The sequence below is a fragment of the Podarcis tiliguerta genome, assembly GCF_965153285.1.
Source record: "Podarcis tiliguerta genome assembly, chromosome: 1".
Taxonomy (NCBI): domain Eukaryota; kingdom Metazoa; phylum Chordata; class Lepidosauria; order Squamata; family Lacertidae; genus Podarcis; species Podarcis tiliguerta.
The window spans coordinates 47,367,552-47,386,418 of record NC_139534.1 but is presented as its reverse complement, the minus strand read 5'-3'; the positions used below and the strand labels follow the sequence as shown (position 1 = coordinate 47,386,418).

At 48.9% G+C, this 18,867-nt stretch overlaps 1 protein-coding gene across 1 annotated transcript; it reads left to right on the top strand.

Annotated features, from left to right (window-relative positions):
* Positions 1-3,639: 3,639 nt before the first annotated feature.
* INHBB (inhibin subunit beta B) lies at positions 3,640-14,428 on the top strand. Its single transcript, XM_083431034.1, has 2 exons — positions 3,640-5,639; positions 11,575-14,428. Exons 1-2 carry the CDS (start codon positions 5,225-5,227, stop codon positions 12,348-12,350), a joined length of 1,191 nt encoding a protein of 396 aa, XP_083287160.1. The 5' UTR covers positions 3,640-5,224; the 3' UTR covers positions 12,351-14,428.
* The last annotated feature ends 4,439 nt before the right edge of the window (positions 14,429-18,867 follow it).

Sequence of the window (18,867 nt, the reverse complement as noted above, 5' to 3'; positions counted from 1 at the left end):
CCAGCTGCCACCATCCCAGACACATTGGCCATATTGGTTGCAGCTCATGGGAGTTGTAGTCGGGAGAGCGACGCAATCCAGAGGGTTATTAGATTGCACAATGAGCGCACGTGTGTTCACGCGCGTGCAACTTTATTATGAACATATCTGTTTTGCCATCACACGCCTTGACGCGGCGCCGATGCTAACATAAAACTGCCCTAGAAGGAGAGGGAGAAAAGGCGCATTCAGACAGCTGGCCCATTTCCAGCTGTAAGCGACAGGCGGAGCCCTTTGCCTAAAGTTTCCATGCCAGAGGCTGCCTGCCGCCGCCGCCGCCACCGTGGTATCGCGAAGACGATCGCTCGCCTGCCTGTGCCCGGCAGCGTCGCTTTCACCTGCTTTGTAAAGCAATCACCCCACCCGGGCCGAGGCTTGAGCCCCAAAGGGAAAAGGCGCCTGCCCTGCCCACAACAGCAGGTGAGCAAACTGCTGTTTCTACAAGCGCAGAGCCTTGGCAAACGGTCTCCCCTGCCTCTCTTACTTAGCAGGTGTGATAGCAGCTCTGTCGGTGACGCAATATGTGCCCCTCCCCGCCAAGCCTGTCCCGGGAATGCCCTTTGAGTTATGGGCAACGTGTGTATATGCGTGTGAGGAGAGAGAGAGAGTGTGTGTGGCATTTCTCCGGTGCCACCCTGCCTGTGCGTCCTTCCTGGCCCGTTGTGTTCTGTGGCGGCCTGTCCGAGGGAGGCGCTGCTGGTGATGCTGAGAACCGGAGCGCGCGCCAAACAGATCCAAGCGGCAAAATGAAATAGCCACGCGAGCGCTGCCTGACTCCGGATCAGCTGAAAGCCTCGAGACAATCCGAGGCATATTTACTTGGAAGTAAGTCCCGTCGAACTCAGTGGGGCTTGATTCTGAGTAAAGGAGCTGTGGGATTGCTCTGCAAGGCTCTTTCCCTAGGCACTGAACCCGGGAGAAAGCCCCATTGCGCTCAGTGGGCCCGTACTTCTGCGTTGACCCCTATAGGACTCCGTGGCATGTCTGCTTCAAATCACAATGGTGGGAACACTTCTGAAAGGCGCATGGACGGAGCCAAATGATAAAGAACGACCGTAAAAGTTCCAGCACTTTGGTTTAACTCACGTGCGTGGCTAGTTACAGGTAGCCTCCTCCGGCATGAGCGTAGCCCGGATTTTTTTTTTTGGGGGGGGGGGGGCAAAACCTCAGGTTTGTATTAATTTGTATTGATAGGGGGCAGCTGCTCCCTGCCCCCCCGGCTATGCCCCCGGGTGCTAAATGTGGCGATTATAATATCAGCCACCCAACTTTACTCCCCTAGAGAGACGGATGCTAACCATTCTACTAGCCACAGAGTTGCCAACCGATCAGGTTTTGCATACTGCAGGGGAGGGGGAGCCTGTGCCTGCAATTGGGCTGATGTGTTTAGGCTGTGCGCTCTTTTTGTTGTTATTATGGCTCGTAAATGCTGCTTTGCTGGGAAGGACTTGGTGAGAGAAGCCCTGTTGGGGAAAGTAGACTGGAGGGGGAAGCGTGCTGAGGATGTGACGTTGCAGCGAGTGTGTGTGTGTGTTTTCGTTTCTGGCCAGCGCTCTCTCTTCGCCTTCGGGGAGCGCTCGCCTTTGTGCGGTGTTTTGTGCGTGTTGGCTTCGTGCGCTCGCTGGGTGGGTGTTCGTTTCTTTTGGCTCGCTGTCGCCCGAGCTAAGGGCAAGATTCCCACTGGCAGTGCCAGGTGCAAGCGCAGCGCCGCTCCCCCCCCCCCCCGTTCCCTGAGTTTCTCGGCCGCCCCCTCGGAGCTCGAGGCTGGCCATTAAGGATTCCGCTAGGCAAGCCAAAGGGACGCACAAGGCTGCACAGCCCAGCGCGCTGAGGCGGTGCCAGCCTGGGGGTGGGGTGGACAAGCAGGCCAACCCCTCCGCCCTCCGCATTAGATAGGGGGAGAAAAGGACCGGCGCTGGGTTCCAAGGAGGTGGGGGAAGCACGGCGGAGAGTTGAGAAAAGCCAGGGATTTCCCCGAGGAGAGAGGAGCGGCTCAAGAGGCAGCGGCGACCGAAGCGAGAATGTCCCCAGAATATCAACAAGCAGAAAAGGCGCGCAGGGCACCAGTCAGCCCCTCGCCTTCTCTTTCTCTTCTCTCATTCTTCAGTCTTCCTCTCCACTTTTAGGAGCCTAGCAGTGGTTCCTCCCCACGCTTCCTCGTTGCATCTGGATAGGTAGGGACATCATTCTCGAGGTCAATTCTGTGAGCAAAAGCGACCAGAAAAAACGGTCCTCTGCAGGGAAAAACAAAGCTTGTCGACCACTTTGCCCAGTGCCAGACCTCTGAGTAGCGGAGGATTAATTCCCACCCTGCTATTTTCCCATAGAAAGAGGCGGTATATATAGATCTCATGCTGAGCGCATCCACCCACGTGCAGTTGCGCCTTGTTGCACTTCCTACATACAGGCAGCCTCTGCGCACCTGCGTGCAACTCATGGGCTAGGCCTTCTTCGGACACTGGCGATGAGCTTTCCAGGCTTGTAATGCTCATCTCCAGTCAAGAAGGGCAGGGGACTGTTATTTCTATTTCGAGATATGGGGGGAAAGGCGGAGTGACTTGCTCCAGGCCACCCAAGCTGCCAGCCCCCGCACCCCGCCTCAATGGGATTTGCACCCAGGTCTCAGTCTCCACGTAACCATTGATAACATGCCCGCCGACACACGGGTCCATAGACCGAAACATCATACTGAACATACTTCTGCTGGAACTGCACTTATCAGTATGCTCTCTCTCTCTCTCTCTGTGTGTGTGTGTGTGAAAGAGAGAGAGAGATTGAGGGGGGTGAGCGTGGATGTGCTTGTTTAGAAGCAGGAATATACACTACATTTGAAACTGCTTTTGCCAAACGTGCTCCAAAACAGACAAAAGCAGCGCTCCTAGAGAGAGGTCCCAGTCCTGAAAAACTCAGGGGGCAGCCGGATGATCCCCTCCAGATGTTTCTGGACTACATCTGCAATAAGCCCAAGGCAACATGGCCCACGAGATCAGGGGGGCTTGTATACCATAAGAAACTGTTTTAGGTTCTTCCACGTTTTAGCCACTCTTTTGGGCATTAGCTCAGCGATCGGAGCAATAAAACTGCTAGCACATTTGCAAAGCTAAGCAGCGTCCGGCATGGTTTCAAACTGGATGGGGAATCGCGTGCTGAGATTTCTTGGACTAGCTGACCCTCAGAGTCCCTTGCAACTCCGCAATTACCTGATTCTATGATTTTGACAGCCCTGCAAGGTAGGCTAGTGCTGTTGCCATTCCCCATATCGCACAGAGAGGGCCCTGAAAGGGGAGGGCGAATGCGGCTTCCCCGAGACCACCTCGCTTCGACTGAGCTGGAGTTTCAGCCAGAGACATCGCAGCTCATGCTCTCAACCACCGCGCCATTCACCGGCTAATTAGTTTAATTGCGCTGCTGCTAACTTTATCCGGATTCCTCCTTTTCGCTGGCAATGAGTGTTGGACAATGAGTGTTCCACGTAATATCCTTCTCTCCCTCTCAGTATTGAAGGGCTGCCGCGGGGTGGGGGTGAGGTGGGTGGGGGCGTAGTTAAAGGAACAAGCATAGTTAATATTTCCACATCAGGAAGTTGCTGCTGCAGAAGCCTGCAGGCGAAAATGCTTAATCTCAGCAGTGCAGAGCCTGTGGCGCCTAGTCTGTTATAGGTTGGAGATCCCACGTGGTTTTAACTTCTGTATAAAAGTTTCTGTGGAAAAGTGGCCCAATGTTGTGATTTGGCAGGTCAAAAAGAAAGAAAGAAAAGAAAAGAAGAGAAGAGAAAGAAAGAAGGGGGGGGGGGTTAAACCCGTCGCCAGGAGATTAGAGGCAGATAAGCGGGGAAGAACAAGGCGCTTCTCCAACCGAGACCTTCCACTTGGTGATCGGAGGCGGAACGTCAGGTTCAGGAGCTGGAGAGAGAGAATAAAACACAAGAAGGCACAGGCAAAGATCAACCGCGGCAGGAAGGCAGCGCGGTGGGTCTGCCTTTTTACTCACGAGAAGCCCAGTGCCAAATAACAAGAAGGGCGGGATTTGCTGAATGCGAAGGAAAGCCTGAACGGACGGCTACTTTTAAACAGGACCTGCTGACTTCGATTTCCAGTCGCTTCTGGAGCTTTTCTTGCCCGCTTGCTTCCGGGGCTTTAAACACTACTGCTACTACCATTACTACTTGTATGCTTTTTTATTTAACTGTTTTAATGTGGACAGCTGCATGATCGCGGGATCTCCAGAAAGGGCCCCCATCGGCTGGGCTGGAGCCCCAACTTGACCCCCCTCCCGCAAAAGAGGGGAAAGTGTGGGGGAGAGGGAGTACCCGCCTTTGTGGATCGGACTGAGTGTCCCCCCCCCGCGCGCGCGCGCCGCCGCCTTCCCCTCCCCTCCTCCTCCTCCTCCTGCGCGCTGCCCGCTCTTGGCTTTCAGGTTAACTTCGCTTTGCCAGAGGCGGGCGAACCGAGGCTGCGGCGGCGGGCGCGGAAGGGAGAGCGAGCGAGCTAGGGAGGGCGCGCGCTCCCCGCGCCGAAGGAGACGCAGCCGCGGAGCGCAACGAGGGACCGCTCGCTTCGCGCGGACGGGAGTTGGCTCGCTTCCCCTTCTCCCCCCCCCCCAAACCTTGTGGCAAAGGGACAGAGGGAGGCACCGCTGCCGGGAGTGCGCCCAGCTCGCCGCGATAAATTGGATTGACTCTCTCAAGCTGCCCAGTTGATCCTCCGCGCCACCCCTTCCCCCTCCCCTCTGGCCTTCCGATGACTCTGGACTAAAAAAGATCGCCCTCCTCCCCACCCACCCCCGGTGTCCGCACTCCCCCCACCCCTCTTTTTCCTTTTTGGCTGGACTCTGCGCGAGCTGGAGGCGAACAAACTGAAACCATGAAGCAGGAGCTGTCGGCTTCGGAGATGCCCGCTGGCAACTGACCGCCGGGAGGCCGCCGGGGGACTCGGGCTCTCCGGGATCGCACCCTCTCCGCCCGCCCCCCGCCCTGCCGCTCTCGGCGGACCGGCTCCCAACTTGCCGCCTTGCCTCCCGCCGACCTGCTCCCTGGCTGGCCAGCCGAGGGGGACGCCCGGATCCGGCTCGCCGGCCTCCCCCCGTCCTCCCCAACATAGCGCCCCCTTGAGCTCCGCGCACCCCTCTCGGGCGCTCGCCGGCTCGGATCGCCGCGCCGCTGCGCCGGACCTGCCTGGAGCTCGGCATGGACGGGGCGGCTCGGAGGGGGGCCCTGGCCGCGCTGCTGCTGCTCCTGCTGCTGGCCGCCTGCTGGCTGGTGCTGGGCGCCGGTGCCTCGCCGACCCCTCCCGGAGCCGCCCCGCAGCAGGACACTTGCACCTCGTGCGGCTTCCGGCGGCCTCCCGAGGAGCGCGGGGCCGTGGACGGCGATTTCCTGGAGGCCGTCAAGCGGCACATCCTGAGCCGCCTGCAGATGCGAGAGCGGCCCAACATCACCCACGCCGTGCCCAAGGCGGCCATGGTCACGGCGCTGCGCAAGCTGCACGCCGGCAAGGTGCGCGACGACGGCCGCGTCGAGATCCCCAGCCTGGACGGCCAGGCCAGCGGCGGCCCCGCGGCGCACGAACAGCTCTCCGAGATCATCAGCTTCGCCGAGACAGGTGGGCCGCCCGCGCGTCGACCTAGCCCGCTTTGACCTCTTTGCCCTCCGCACCCATCACCTACCCTCCTCGGTCTGTATGCCCTAAGCATCCAGTCTTCCACCCCCAGCAGTTTCTCGACCTCCAGCAAACCCTTCTCGGCCTCCCACCCAGGCACATGTCCCCGCCCCGCACCTTGCAACCTTGAAGTTAAACATTTCTGTTTTGGACGCAGTTTGTCCAGTTCAGCACTGTCTACCCGCCCAATCTATCCTGTGCTATGCTATCCGTTTTCCTTCTTTTGCCGATTACTTTCTGTTAGCTCACTTCTTGTTGTTTAGTCGTGTCTGACGCTTCATGACCCCATGGACCAGAGCAGGCCAGGCACTCCTGACTTCCACTGCCTCCCGCAGCTTGGTCAAACTCATGTTGGTAGCTTCAAGAACCAACCAGCTTCAAGATGCCCAGCCATCTCGTCCTCTGTCGTCCCCTTCTCCTTGTGCCCTCCATCTTTCCCAACATCAGGGTCTTTTCCAGGGAATCTTCTCTTCTCATCAGGTGGCCAAAGTATTGGAGCCTCAGCTTCAGGATCTGTCCTTCCAGTGAGCACTCAGGGCTGATTTCCTTCAGAATGGATAGGTTTGATCTTCTTGCAGTCCATGGGACTCTCAAGAGTCTCCTCCAGCATCATAATTCAAAAGCATCAACTCTTCGGCGATCAGCCTTCTTTATGGTCCAGCTCTCACTTCCATATATTACTACTGGGAAAACCCATGTACGCCTTCTTCACATGCTTTAACTATACGGACCTTTGTTGGCAAGGTGATATCTCTGCTTTGTTAGCTCCCTAGCACCCCATTAATTTATTTGCCCTGCAGGCCAGATTCCTGCCTCACTGGTTTTTATGTAAATCTCATTCTTGCCTTCATCCCTTCATTTGTTAGCTTGTCATGCAGATCTAGTCATTGTCTCTTTGACGTGTGCAGCACCCTTCTAGACCAGGGGCGCATCCCTCTCACTTACCTTGTTTATTCATCTGCATTAGCTGCTTCACTCTGTGCTCTCCTTCACTTACTGGTCCTTATTCCAGCACATCTACTGTGCCAGCTCATTCACCCATCCAGCTAAGAAGAGCCTTTCCTTCCCCAGACTTATACATCCATGTAGGGTACTCTCAGGCACCTCTCCTATACTCACATGGGTATATCCTTCCCACAACCCATTCACTATCTCTCATGCCACCCATCTCTTTTTTTCCACCTCCTTATCTGTTCCTTATCCACACGCTCCATTTTCTAGTGTCCTATGGGATAGTTACCCTTCCATCCCTAACATTGTGTGACTTCTTCTCTTCATCCAGTAACCCACCCTCATACCTTTTTGCATCCATCCGTCCTCCTAACTCACCCGTGGAATCATCTCCTATGCTCACTTTCAATACCAGTCAGGTACCTGTCACACATAGGCATCATTTTATATGCCTGTTCAGTACACCCACCTATTTACCTTTCTACTAACATCCCACTCATTCAGTCATCTCCTTCCTCATCTCATTCAACCTCAGGTATATTCTTCTCTTCCTCCTTGCCATTCAAATCCTCTGCTGCACATACCTGTCCAACCCATGTCATCTAATCTCCTTTGTTGACCTACACTCTCCATGTATTCTAAATTTTATGATCTTGCATACAGTACCCACTTGGTGATCCCATCCATCCATCCATCCATCCATCCCACTATATATCATGTTGAGTTTTAAATGCACCCCTCTATCCTTAAACCTATCACATAGCTCTTTATTGTTTTCTATTTCCTTATTCCATACTCATCCATTCACACACACTTTCAAACCGTGCATAGTAGTGAATAGGTACTGAACGAGCCTATTTATTTATTTCCCACAAATCTACTGTATACAGTCACCCCTGTTGTATTTTTCCACGCACTATAATTGCCACATATGACCCATTCATCAACAATATCTGTTCAACTTAATCTCAGTTTCTTGTAACATCCATTTTGCTACTTTTGGTACTATGCCTCTCCACGGTTCTTTAATGGTAATCTAGTCTTTATAGCATTGCCTCCATCCATCCACCATTCCTGGTTTAGTCAATCTAAGTTTGGTTCTGAAACAGTCATTTCATCATTCTCAGGCTGATTTTCACTCATCTATCTAAAATGCCATAAGTATCTGCTCTCCATCTTCTTTATCCACCCATCCAATCAACTTGAGCAAGATGCTCTTGCTCAGTAACCTACCCTATACCATATCTCCTTTGGTATCCCTAACTACAGAAGTGTAGATTTTCTTTTTAATGTATGCTTCTTCAGTTAGGTACGGCGGCTTGTTAGCTAGTCTACCAGAATGCTTTAGTTTCTCTCTGTCTACCTCTAAGCTTCTCCACCAATGCATACAACAGATTGTCATTTTCAAACTGTTTTACAGTATAACTTGAGGGTTCATTGGAAACTTATCAGGGAATTATCAGTGAAGTTCAGCAGTGGTGAACAAGCTTTCGTTCCTCACAGAATGTAGCCACAGTGTTTTAAGCTACACTCTCAGTTTGTCTAGGGCTGGGCTGGGAAAGCTTAGCTGGTCCAGAAGTTCCATCCTTTATGGCCCATCTGATGAGAGTTGGTATCAAACAGCATCAGGAGGGCCACTGATTCCCCATCCCTAATTGTGCCCACACGAGCTGAGTTTGTGCAAGGCATGTGCCCCTAAATTCATTTCCACGTGCTAGGAATCGATGGCAGATAGCCAGGAATCTTTTCAGCAGACCACGTGACATGGGAAAGGTTCCATTAAGGTAGAAAGTCCAAAAACCGCTGTAAGAGCTGCAGGTTCAGGGGAGGGGATAGCTGAATGGATGAAGAGACGTGCTGCAGGAATAGATAGGTGGATGGTGGATGGCTCTATTCAACCTATTAGTTCTCTTTCTCTTTCTCACTCTTTCACTTCATTTATTACTTTCTCTTTATCACCATCAAAAACACTTGGCTTGTGTGTTTTGCTTGTCCATTACTTGCTTACTATATTTACAAGTTTCCAAGCTGCAGGCAGGTCAAGAGCTACGCTTTGGATGCCTAGAGGACAAGGAAGGTGGCTTTCCAGAGGCTGTTCAGCTCCAACTCCCAGCTGCTCCAGCCAGCATGGCCAGGAGTCCGAGAAGATGGGAGTTAGAGTCCAACAGCACCTGAAAGGTCACTAGTTCCCTATCCCTGCTATAGGGTGTAGGAAGCCTAGTGGTGTGGCGCTGAGACACATACAATAATTCATATGGTGTACAAGGTGTTCTTTCTGCCAGGGTCCCAGAAAGCACATGATAAGAATACATGCTCATTTGAAATGATAAGATCACAAGAACTCAATGATTAGGAGCAGCTGAAGCTGCCTTATACTGAGTCAGACTATTAACTCACTATTGTTGATACTGGCAGTGGCTGTCTAGAGCAGCATTTCCCAACCTTGGGCCTCCAGCTGTTTTTGGACTACAACTCCCATAATCCTCAGCTAGCAAGACCAGTGGTCAGGGATGATGGGAATTGTAGTTCGAAAACAGCTGGAGGCCCAAGGTTGGGAAACACTGGTCTAGAGCTTCATGCAGGGGACATTCCCAGCCCCACCTGGAGATGCTGAGGACTGGACCTGAGATCTTCTGTACGCAAAGTTCAACCACCCAGCTAATTGTGCCTTCCCTTTTGGACCAGATTTAAATGGCACTGTAACAAGGATTCAGTAGTTCTAGATGACAATGGCAGGGTTAAGTTTTCTATTTCTGGTATACTGGATGAAATGGAATTGAATGAAGAATATTGGGTGGAGCCATGATTGGACCAATCCTGTGCATGCCTATTTAGAAATCAGTCCTGCTGAGTTCAATGGCACTTTCCTAGGTAAGTGTGCATAGGATTATAACCACCGGGGGTCGGAAAGGTTTAGGTCAGTGACATGTTTGACAGCTCCTCCCATTTATTGTTCATATTATAAAAAATAAAAGTACAAATGAGAAGGTAGCAACCAAATGCTGTAGCATTTGTTTTTTGGCTTTTTGTAGAATTGTAGAGTTGGCAGGGACCATAAGTGTCATCTAGTCCAACTCCTTGCAATGCAGGAATATTTCACCCCATGTGGGGCTTGAACCCACAACCCTGAGATTAAGAGTCTCCTGCTCTACTGACTGAGCTATTTCTTCCATGAAGAGATACCAGGCACAAGTCAGCATTGCTTAGCTCACTGAGCAATATTAGTGGGATTTGTAGTAAGTCTTTATGCTTGGGGTGTACGCTTGGTACTTGTGGTAAGCACACACGCACACACACACACACACACACACAAACACACACACACACAAACACACACAAACACACACACACACACACACACACACACACCATTAACTTTTCCAGGAGCAGTAGAGGCTGACCCATTAGTTGAATGGGGCACTGCACCAATAGCCTCTATCTTCCCTCAGGCAGTGCCCACTTGCCTGCCAGTCCATGGATGGCATTGCATGTCAACTTTCTGGCTGCTGCTAGCTGGTGGTGGGTGCCTAGAACCTGTCCCCTGACACCTAGTTATGTATGTTCATGAAGTATGTTTGTATGGTATAGCATATCTCCACCTGCAGTTCAGTACGGGGCAGTCCAGATAGACACCTGAAGAAGGTGGCCTAGTGGGACGAGGGTGGCGCTGTGGGTTAAACCACAGAGCCTAGGACTTGCCAATCAGAAGGTCGGCGGTTCGAATCCCCATGACGGGGTGAGCTCCCGTTGCTCGGTCCCTGCTCCTGCCAACCACCAGTTTGAAAGCACATCAAAGTGCAAGTAGATAAATAGGTAACGCTCCAGCGGGAAGGCAAATGGTCTTTCTGTGTGCTGCTCTGGTTCGCCAGAAGCGGCTTAGTCATGCTGGCCACATGACCCGGAAGCTGTACGCCGGCTCCCTTGGCCAATAAAGCGAGATGAGCACCACAACCCCAGAGTCGGTCATGACTGGACCTAATGGTCAGGGGTCCCTTTACCTTTACCTAAGAAGGTAAAAGGTAAAGGTAAAGGTACCCCTGCCGGTACGGGCCAGTCTTGACAGACTCTAGGGTTGTGTGCCCATCTCACTCAAAGAGGCCAAGGGCCAGCGCTGTCCGAAGACACTTCCGGGTCACGTGGCTAGCGTGACATCGCTGCTCTGGCGAGCCAGAGCCGCACACGGAAACGCCGTTTACCTTCCCGCTAGTAAGCGGTCCCTATTTATCTACTTGCCCCCGGGGGTGCTTTCGAACTGCTAGGTTGGCAGGCGCTGGGACCGAACAACGGGAGCGCACCCCGCCGCGGGGATTCGAACCGCCGACCTTTCGATCGGCAAGCCCTAGGCACTGAGGCTTTAACCCACAGCGCCACCCGCGTCCGACCTAAGAAGGTAGCCTTAGTTAACTGGACTAGTAAAGAGCCTTTATTTCCCAAGGATCATGGGGCTGCTGGGTGAGATTACAGCACATCTAAACTGTAACCAAATCCTTTCTCTGCAAAATGTTCTCTGATTGTTAGCAACCTGTGCTTTCTGGGAAAATTATACACGAAGGCTGCCTTTGCCCGGCCAACACTTTAAAAAACGCCATTAATTAGCACTTATCCAGGTGCTCACAGAGTTCCTTTCATGGCTCTCAATCTCTCTGACCTTAATTGCTGATTTCTAAGGATCTGGTATTTTTTCACCTATAGCCTGATTAGTTTCTCTCTGGGAACTCACTCAGCAATGGGTTTATAAATACTGACTCAGCCACCAAGCTCACTTTGCAATTTACACTTATCCATTTACCTTTGGTCATTTTATTTATTTACATTATTATTACCTTTTTTGGCATTTAGTAATTTGCTGCGGATATTTCCTTTAAAAACAAAGCAAAGCAGCACACCTTTCTGAACTTAACGGCATTTCTTCCCCCTTGCATCTTAGATGACCTGGCTTCCTCTCGAGTGCGCCTCTATTTCTTCATTTCCAACGAAGGGAATCGGAACTTGTTTGTGGTTCAAGCCAACCTGTGGCTTTACTTGAAGCTGCTTCCATATGTCTTGGAGAAAGGCAGCCGGCGAAAAGTAAGAGTCAAAGTGTATTTCCAAGACCCGGACACTAGCAGCAAGTGGAATGTGGTTGAAAAGAAAGTTGATCTCAAAAGAAGTGGCTGGCACACATTTCCCATGACAGAACCAATCCAGGCTCTGTTTGAGAAAGGGGAAAGAAGACTGAACTTGGATGTTCAGTGCGAAGGCTGCGAAGAGTATTCAGTGCTGCCAATTTATGTGGACCCCGGGGACGAGTCTCACCGGCCTTTTTTAGTGGTGCAAGCCCGCTTGGCTGACAACAAGCACAGAATCCGGAAAAGAGGCCTGGAGTGTGATGGCAGGACCAATTTATGTTGCAGGCAACAGTTTTTCATTGACTTTAGACTCATTGGATGGAATGACTGGATCATAGCGCCACATGGTTACAATGGGAATTACTGTGAAGGGAGCTGCCCGGCCTATTTGGCTGGTGTCCCGGGCTCAGCTTCCTCTTTTCACACCGCAGTGGTGAATCAGTACCGCATGCGAGGGCTGAACCCAGGCACTGTGAACTCCTGTTGCATCCCAACCAAACTTAGCTCGATATCCATGCTGTACTTTGATGACGAATACAACATCGTGAAGAGGGACGTTCCCAATATGATTGTGGAAGAATGTGGTTGCGCCTGATTTGGGGAAGGGGTGTGTTTGACAAGGGACAGGAGGTCTAGGACATTCCCATACAGAAATGGAATTAGAAGGGTGGTTTTTGCTGAATATTCTTCCAGGCATGGATGTTTTATATATATATATATAAATCACAGCAGAGAGGCAACAGCAGCAAGGAGCAGAGATTACAACAGCAGCAAAGATATGTGTATTGTCTCACTCTGTTGTCAGGGCCGTGGCAGTTCGTGGTTCTCGGACACTAAACTATGCTACCACTTATAGACTAATGCTATGAAGTACCTTAATCCCACCCACACACCCAAGGACACAAAGCACACACACACGCAGAGAGAGAGAGCGCGATACACACAAACACACACGGTTGCATGATGCAGATTGGAGGACAGAAGCAAGTTTAAACAAAGAAAAGAAAGGGAGTTAAATGTCTGCCAGTGATTAAAAAACAATACAGTGGGCCAATAGCCATTTCATCTGTCAGCTAGCCAGCCAGCCATGTGTTTAGAATGAAACCACAGGGAAGCACAAAAAGAGAAAACAGTCTAATATATTCGCATACGCAGGTATTTAAGTGACCAAACGACCAACCTTCACCTCTAAGGTCTAAAAAAAAGGGAAGGAGTAGCAGGCTACCTGATTTACAGCATGACGAGCCCTTCCTCTTGAGGTTAAACATAATGTGTATATATATATATTTTTAAAGAAATCACAAATGGCCTATAGCACTTCCAGAGTAGAATATTGCTATGAGAGAAATATACTTAAGCAAGTACCATGAGCTTAATATAATCACAGTTGCTGTATTCTTCTGAATGGTATGTTGGCATGATTTCATGCTTTTAACGGGCTATGAGATACTCCCACCCTCACCCCATGTGGGATCGGCATCCTGGCTGCATCATCTCAAAAAGGGCTTGGGTCCATCCTGTCCCCATTTTTTGTTCGCTATTCATCTCGACAGTCTTCACCTTCTCAGAACATCGGCGACATCAAAAGTTGCAGTTTGTGTCCCACGTCAGGGGAATCAGCAAGAGCAAGCTTGGAGCGGCTGGGGAGGAGTAACAGGGAGAAGAGGAAATGGATGGTGGTAGTGATGAATTATAGCCACACAGTGGATACATTTCGAGGGAGTGTATGCGGGTGTGGAAATGAAAGGCGTTTTGTAACGGTTGAGAAAAATTGGAGAAGATGGGGGGGGGGGACGAGAGTGGGGAGAGGGTTTTTTAATTAAAAAAAGCCCCTTCCCAGAATATGTCAAGGGTGGCTGCAGAGCTCAAACCCCACCCCCCATGCTACAGCATAGCACTCGCAAACTGCTTGAATGCACATTATTATAGCACTTGCAGATTTCAATGCCTTGAATGGTTGGGACTTGATGGTGCACTTCTCGTTGCTCACTTATCTCTAGGTTAAAAACAAGTGCCGCATGAGCTATGCAATTTTTAAAAAAGTGTTGACCCGTACTAGACGAAACTGGACTGAAATGAGATGACTTTTTAATATTTTTTTTATACTTGAAATTAAATCTTTTGCTTCTTTTTTTTAAAAGCGAATGATTGCTTTTCATGTTTGCACTGATGTAGTTGCACGACTTAGTCAAGAGAAAACTGCCATTTGAAGAAGAAGAAGAAAAGGTTATTTTTATAGCAGCAATAATAATAATGATGATGATGAACACAGTGAAATGTATTATACATAAGATTTTGGAACCAAAGAGGCCAACATATTAATTGTAATTTTTATCAGATGGCAAGGTCATCATATATCTATATATCATGTAATGATACTGAATACTCTGCTGTGAGGCCTACCAATTTTTTTCAGGGTACAAAATTGATTCTGTGACATTTGGGTCAGTGTCTTTTCTATACCAACAACACATAGCAGACGAGATGTGCATCCTTTAAAAAAGAAGAAGAAAGAAAGAAAACCCCAGTTGTTGTTTATTTAATAAAGTCCCTTATAGGTTCTGTTCCATAATAATTTAAATACAAAACAACTTTCACTTAGATTTTGCTGTCAGAGTATTTTACATTTGTGTACAGTTTAAGTAAATAAAATGGAGCGAGAGAGAAAAAAAAGTTTGAGGGCTGCGGCAGCTTCTTGCAGTTTTCCTGGCCTGTTTCAGAAACCCCTTTGTTACAAAGTCTATCCAGAGCTGGAGAGGACCAGAGCCTCATCGCTGAAGATGCTTACATGCAATTGAAAGGGACCACGCATGCGTAACCGCTTGTTGGATAAGCCAAGGAGTGCAGGTGCAAGCCTCGTTCAATTGCACACATGATTAAGGTTAGGCACACACAATCTGGGGGCAGGTGGGACACAGCCGAGGGCCAAGATTAACTGGGAAGGAGTTTGCTTTTTTGCTCTCACCCTCCCTTTCAGAATATTCCTACAAATGCATCTTGTACCAAGACAATGGCCCATATGAGCTGGGCTGGTGGTTTTTAAGCTGGTTACGTACAGGGAATGTGTTCTACCTTGGCTTGTTTGCTGTGGGACCCATGAGTGTCACCCACAGGATCTCTGCAGAGGATGGTATGTGTGTAGTTTTAGAAAGCAGAGGCAGTAGCTCAGCATGCTGGTCTCCCAGTCACCTTGTGTAGCCTGAGTGAATGCTTGGTGACCTGACTAGGGTGGTCACTTACAGGTGAAAAAGAGGAAATGAATCCCTCCTCAAAAGAGGACAAAACAACTATTGCCACCGCCCAGATTTGCAAAAAATTTTTCCAAATTCAATAGCTGCAAATGTAGAAATAATTATGCTAATATGAGCAGAAATGCAGCACATCTCACCATAGCAGGGAAGGCTGGGTCCAGGTTACCTTTATGCCTACCTAGTCTGATGCCCACCTGCAGATGGGCAGCCTTAGGGTATCTGCTCGCCTCTTCTTACAGTTCTTCATCATGAAGCTTGACTTGGACCAGCTAGCATTCTGTTAAGTGGGACACAAGGCCACCCAAGTCTCCTGCCATGATGCAAGTCAAAGTTGGTAAGACTGGACACACTGTCTTCTAGGGGTGGTTGTGTGATATTGCACTTGTTATTCTTCCTGAGTTAGTCCTGAACACATTCAGGTCAAGCCTGGGGTCCCCTGGAAAATCAATGGCCTATGCAATTTCTAGCCTTGAGGCAGCAGCTAGGATTTGTTCAGACATGTCATGTCTTACAGAGAGAGGGAGAGCTGAAAGGTACAGTGTCCATTTCCAGACTAGTATTGTACTAGCTATGGTGCAATCCAATGCAGGGCATTGGGGGTTTTCTCCTTAGTCACATGAATGCTATTACTTAGGGCTTGATCACCAAGCAAAATGTGACCTGTGTTTCTGTCTGCACTGCACAGTGTAGATAGTGGAACCGCTTGGCTTCTCCTCAGACTACACCAATAGCCATGGAAGTCTGGCCTTCAGAATAAGGTGTAATCTTGCAGTCATTTCCTGTTTTGAATTATAACAACTGACTGTGATGCAGAGTAGGTAATTCTGTTGGTGCTATGCAGAATTAGGGCCTAACTGGACAAGGTAATGGGGACTCTTAATCTGGACCTCTCAGTTTTTTACAGTTTAGGAAACAGCCACTGAAGTCAAACCCTCAATTTGTTTATGGGATCACAAACCGGGGGGAGGGGGGGGCTATTCCTTCCCTCCAGTGATATTTTCCCAATGAAAATTGCTTCTCCACTTTGTCTAAGTATATGAGAGTTTCTCCTGGTGGGACAAAGAGCAGCCTTGAGGTAGGGGAGTTTCATTGGGGAAATAACTTACCCCTGCTATTCCCTGGAGTCATGGTCCTGATCTGAATCTGCTTTCCTTGGCCCCACCAAACAGCTGTTTCCTAAAATTTAAAGAGACAGGAAGTTCAGTGACAGATCTCTGTTGTCCCATCTACTTAGGCCATTAGAATAATAAAATCATAGAACTTGAGGGTCATCTCTAGTCCAATACTCCTATCTCAACATGTGGTCCCCCATCCAATTTGAAACCATCCAAGACTCTGCTTAGCTTTGCAAATGTGCTGGCAGTTTTATTACTGTACATGGTATTGTTAAATATCACTGTTTGCACTGTCAGGGCCTTTAATCAGTGGTGCAGTTAGGCCATTTTAGGCTCTGGACTTAATGATCTTGGGATCCTCTCCCCATTTTTAGATGGTCAGAAATAGTACTTTGCTTACTTCAAAATAGGCACTGCTGTGTTTGGGCCCCTCTGCTTATTTTGCTGAGTGGATTTCTAACCCACAAATCTTGCCTGGATGGCACCACTGCCTTTAATTTGCATTTCCATTTATTTATTGCACATATAGCCTCCTTTCCCCCAAAGAGCTCAAGGTGGTGCACATGGTTCTCCCCATCTCATTTCATCCCCACAACAATCCTGTGAGGTAGGCTAAGCTGAGGGACAGTGACTGGCCCAAACTGACCCAGTGAGCTTCATGACGGCTGAGTGGGGATTTGAACTCTGGTCTCTTGGGTCCTAGTTCGATACTCAGACCACTAGACCACACTGACTCTCTTTTAGTGCAGGCAGCTATTGAGTTAAGGCAGGTCTGCCTCCCACCACTCCTCTGCATCTGGCCAATCCATAACAATATAGCAGAAAACTTACTGGTCCTACAATGCATTAGCAACCATTCAAAATATACATTGGCAGCTGCAGTGTGTGAAATGCCAGGTAGAGCACCACAAGATGCCTTAGTGTTCATGTGCATGAATGTACATGAATATGTGCAAGGGATAGGATGTGCCCACACATTCAGATTTGAGACCTTGCACAACAATGTTAACGGGGGGGGGGGGGATTTTAACTTAAGAAGATGATACTTCAGCTATTCACAGGCAATTATGTAGTGTTAAGGACACAAAGAGGACAAAAAAAAGTTTTAATTTCGCATATACATTCAAGGGGTCTGAAATGGTGGTGATGGACCCAGAACAAGACCTTGGAGTCATAGTAAATAGCTCAATGAAGATGTTGACCCAGTGTACAGCAGCTGTAAAAAATAAATAAATTCAAATTCCATGCTAGGGATCATTAGGCAAGGGATAATTAAGAGGTGGCATGAAAGAGCAGGCTTCCTCAACCTTGGCCCTCCAGATGTTTTTGGCCTACAACTCCCATGATCCCTAGCTAGCAGGACCAGTGGTCAGGGATGGTGGGAATTGTAGTCTCAAAACATCTGGAGGGCCGAGTTTGAGGAAGCCTGTGAAAGAAATTCATCAAAGGATGCATGGTTTGGAGAAAGTGGCTAGAGATACGTTTTTCTCCTTCTCTCATAACACTAGAACGAAGCTGAATGCTGGAAGAATCAGGACACATAAAATAAAGTACTTCTTCGTGCATCACATTGTTAAACCACAGAAGTTGCTGCTACGGGATGCAGTGATAGCCACTGACCTAGACGGCTTTAAAAGGGGATTGGACAAATTCCTGTAGGGCTAGCAATGCCTACTAGCTTTGATGGCTATGCTCTGGCTCCACAGCTGGAGGCAGCAATGCTTCTGAATACCAGTTGCTGAAAAGAGGGGAGGGGAGATGTGCTGTTCTGTTCAAATCCTGCTTGTTACATGCATCTGTTTATCCACTGTGAGAGTAGGATGCTGGTCTAGACGGGTCATTGGACTGATCCACAGCTCTTCTTATGTTCTTATATGTTGTTCAGTTCCCAGCAGAGGTTTTTTCCATGGGAAATCCTTTTTTTCTTTCCTTCCTTCTCCTCTGCTACTTTGCCCACCACACTGATGCCCTCTGCTCCTGTGTACATGGAGGGTTGGGGAGGTCAGAATTGTTCTGCCTCCCATTTGTAATAAAAACAAACCCCTGTGTTGCAATGAGAACCAGTCACAGAAATATGGACACAACACGTAGGCTAATAACTGTTCAAGCATATATAATAGAATAATGATATCATTCAAAAAGTAGAAATAAATCTATCAGAGACTAGTGGCGCAGAACATCAAGCCATGTGTTCAAGAAGGGCGTCAAAGGTCAGTCTCACAGTGGTTATTCAAAGGTTTCAACAGAAGACGTCTAAAAAGTCTAAAAAGTAAAGTTTTCTCAATAGTTTTTCAAAAGTTTCAATGGAAGACGTCCCCAAAGTCTCAAGGACAGTGTTTCCGGAATGATACTACTTTGTGATAGTCTTCATCAGCTGAAAATACAATACAAAGCATACAACCAATGAAGGATAACAGAATTGAGCTACCCGCTTACACATTTGTAATAGGCATTCAAAAAATTAACAAAGAGATGCCAAGTCATGCAAATTCTCCAACTCATGCTCCATGCTCCAACTCATACTTAAGGTAAATGTTTATATTTACCTTAAGTAACTCTGGTTTCTTGCTCATGCAGTCATGGAAACCTCCCTAAGACATGCCTGCATTTTAATTTTCTCAAATGCTCTTTGTCCATTTCTATCAACATGAAGACATACTGCCTCAGGGCCTGGAGATTTTCATTAAATATGAGTTGCTGGGACAAACAGTAGTAAAGGGCTGCTTCCTTCATGACCTGCTTACCA

What these genes read in the sequence shown, in the direction of transcription:
- INHBB (XM_083431034.1), top strand. Translation starts at nt 5,225, where the DNA reads ATGGACGGGGCGGCTCGGAGGGGGGCCCTGGCCGCGCTGCTGCTGCTC. An exon ending in CATCAGCTTCGCCGAGACAG is followed by an intron (nt 5,640 to 11,574) that starts GTGGGCCGCCCG and finishes CTTGCATCTTAG; the next exon opens with ATGACCTGGCTTCCTCTCGA.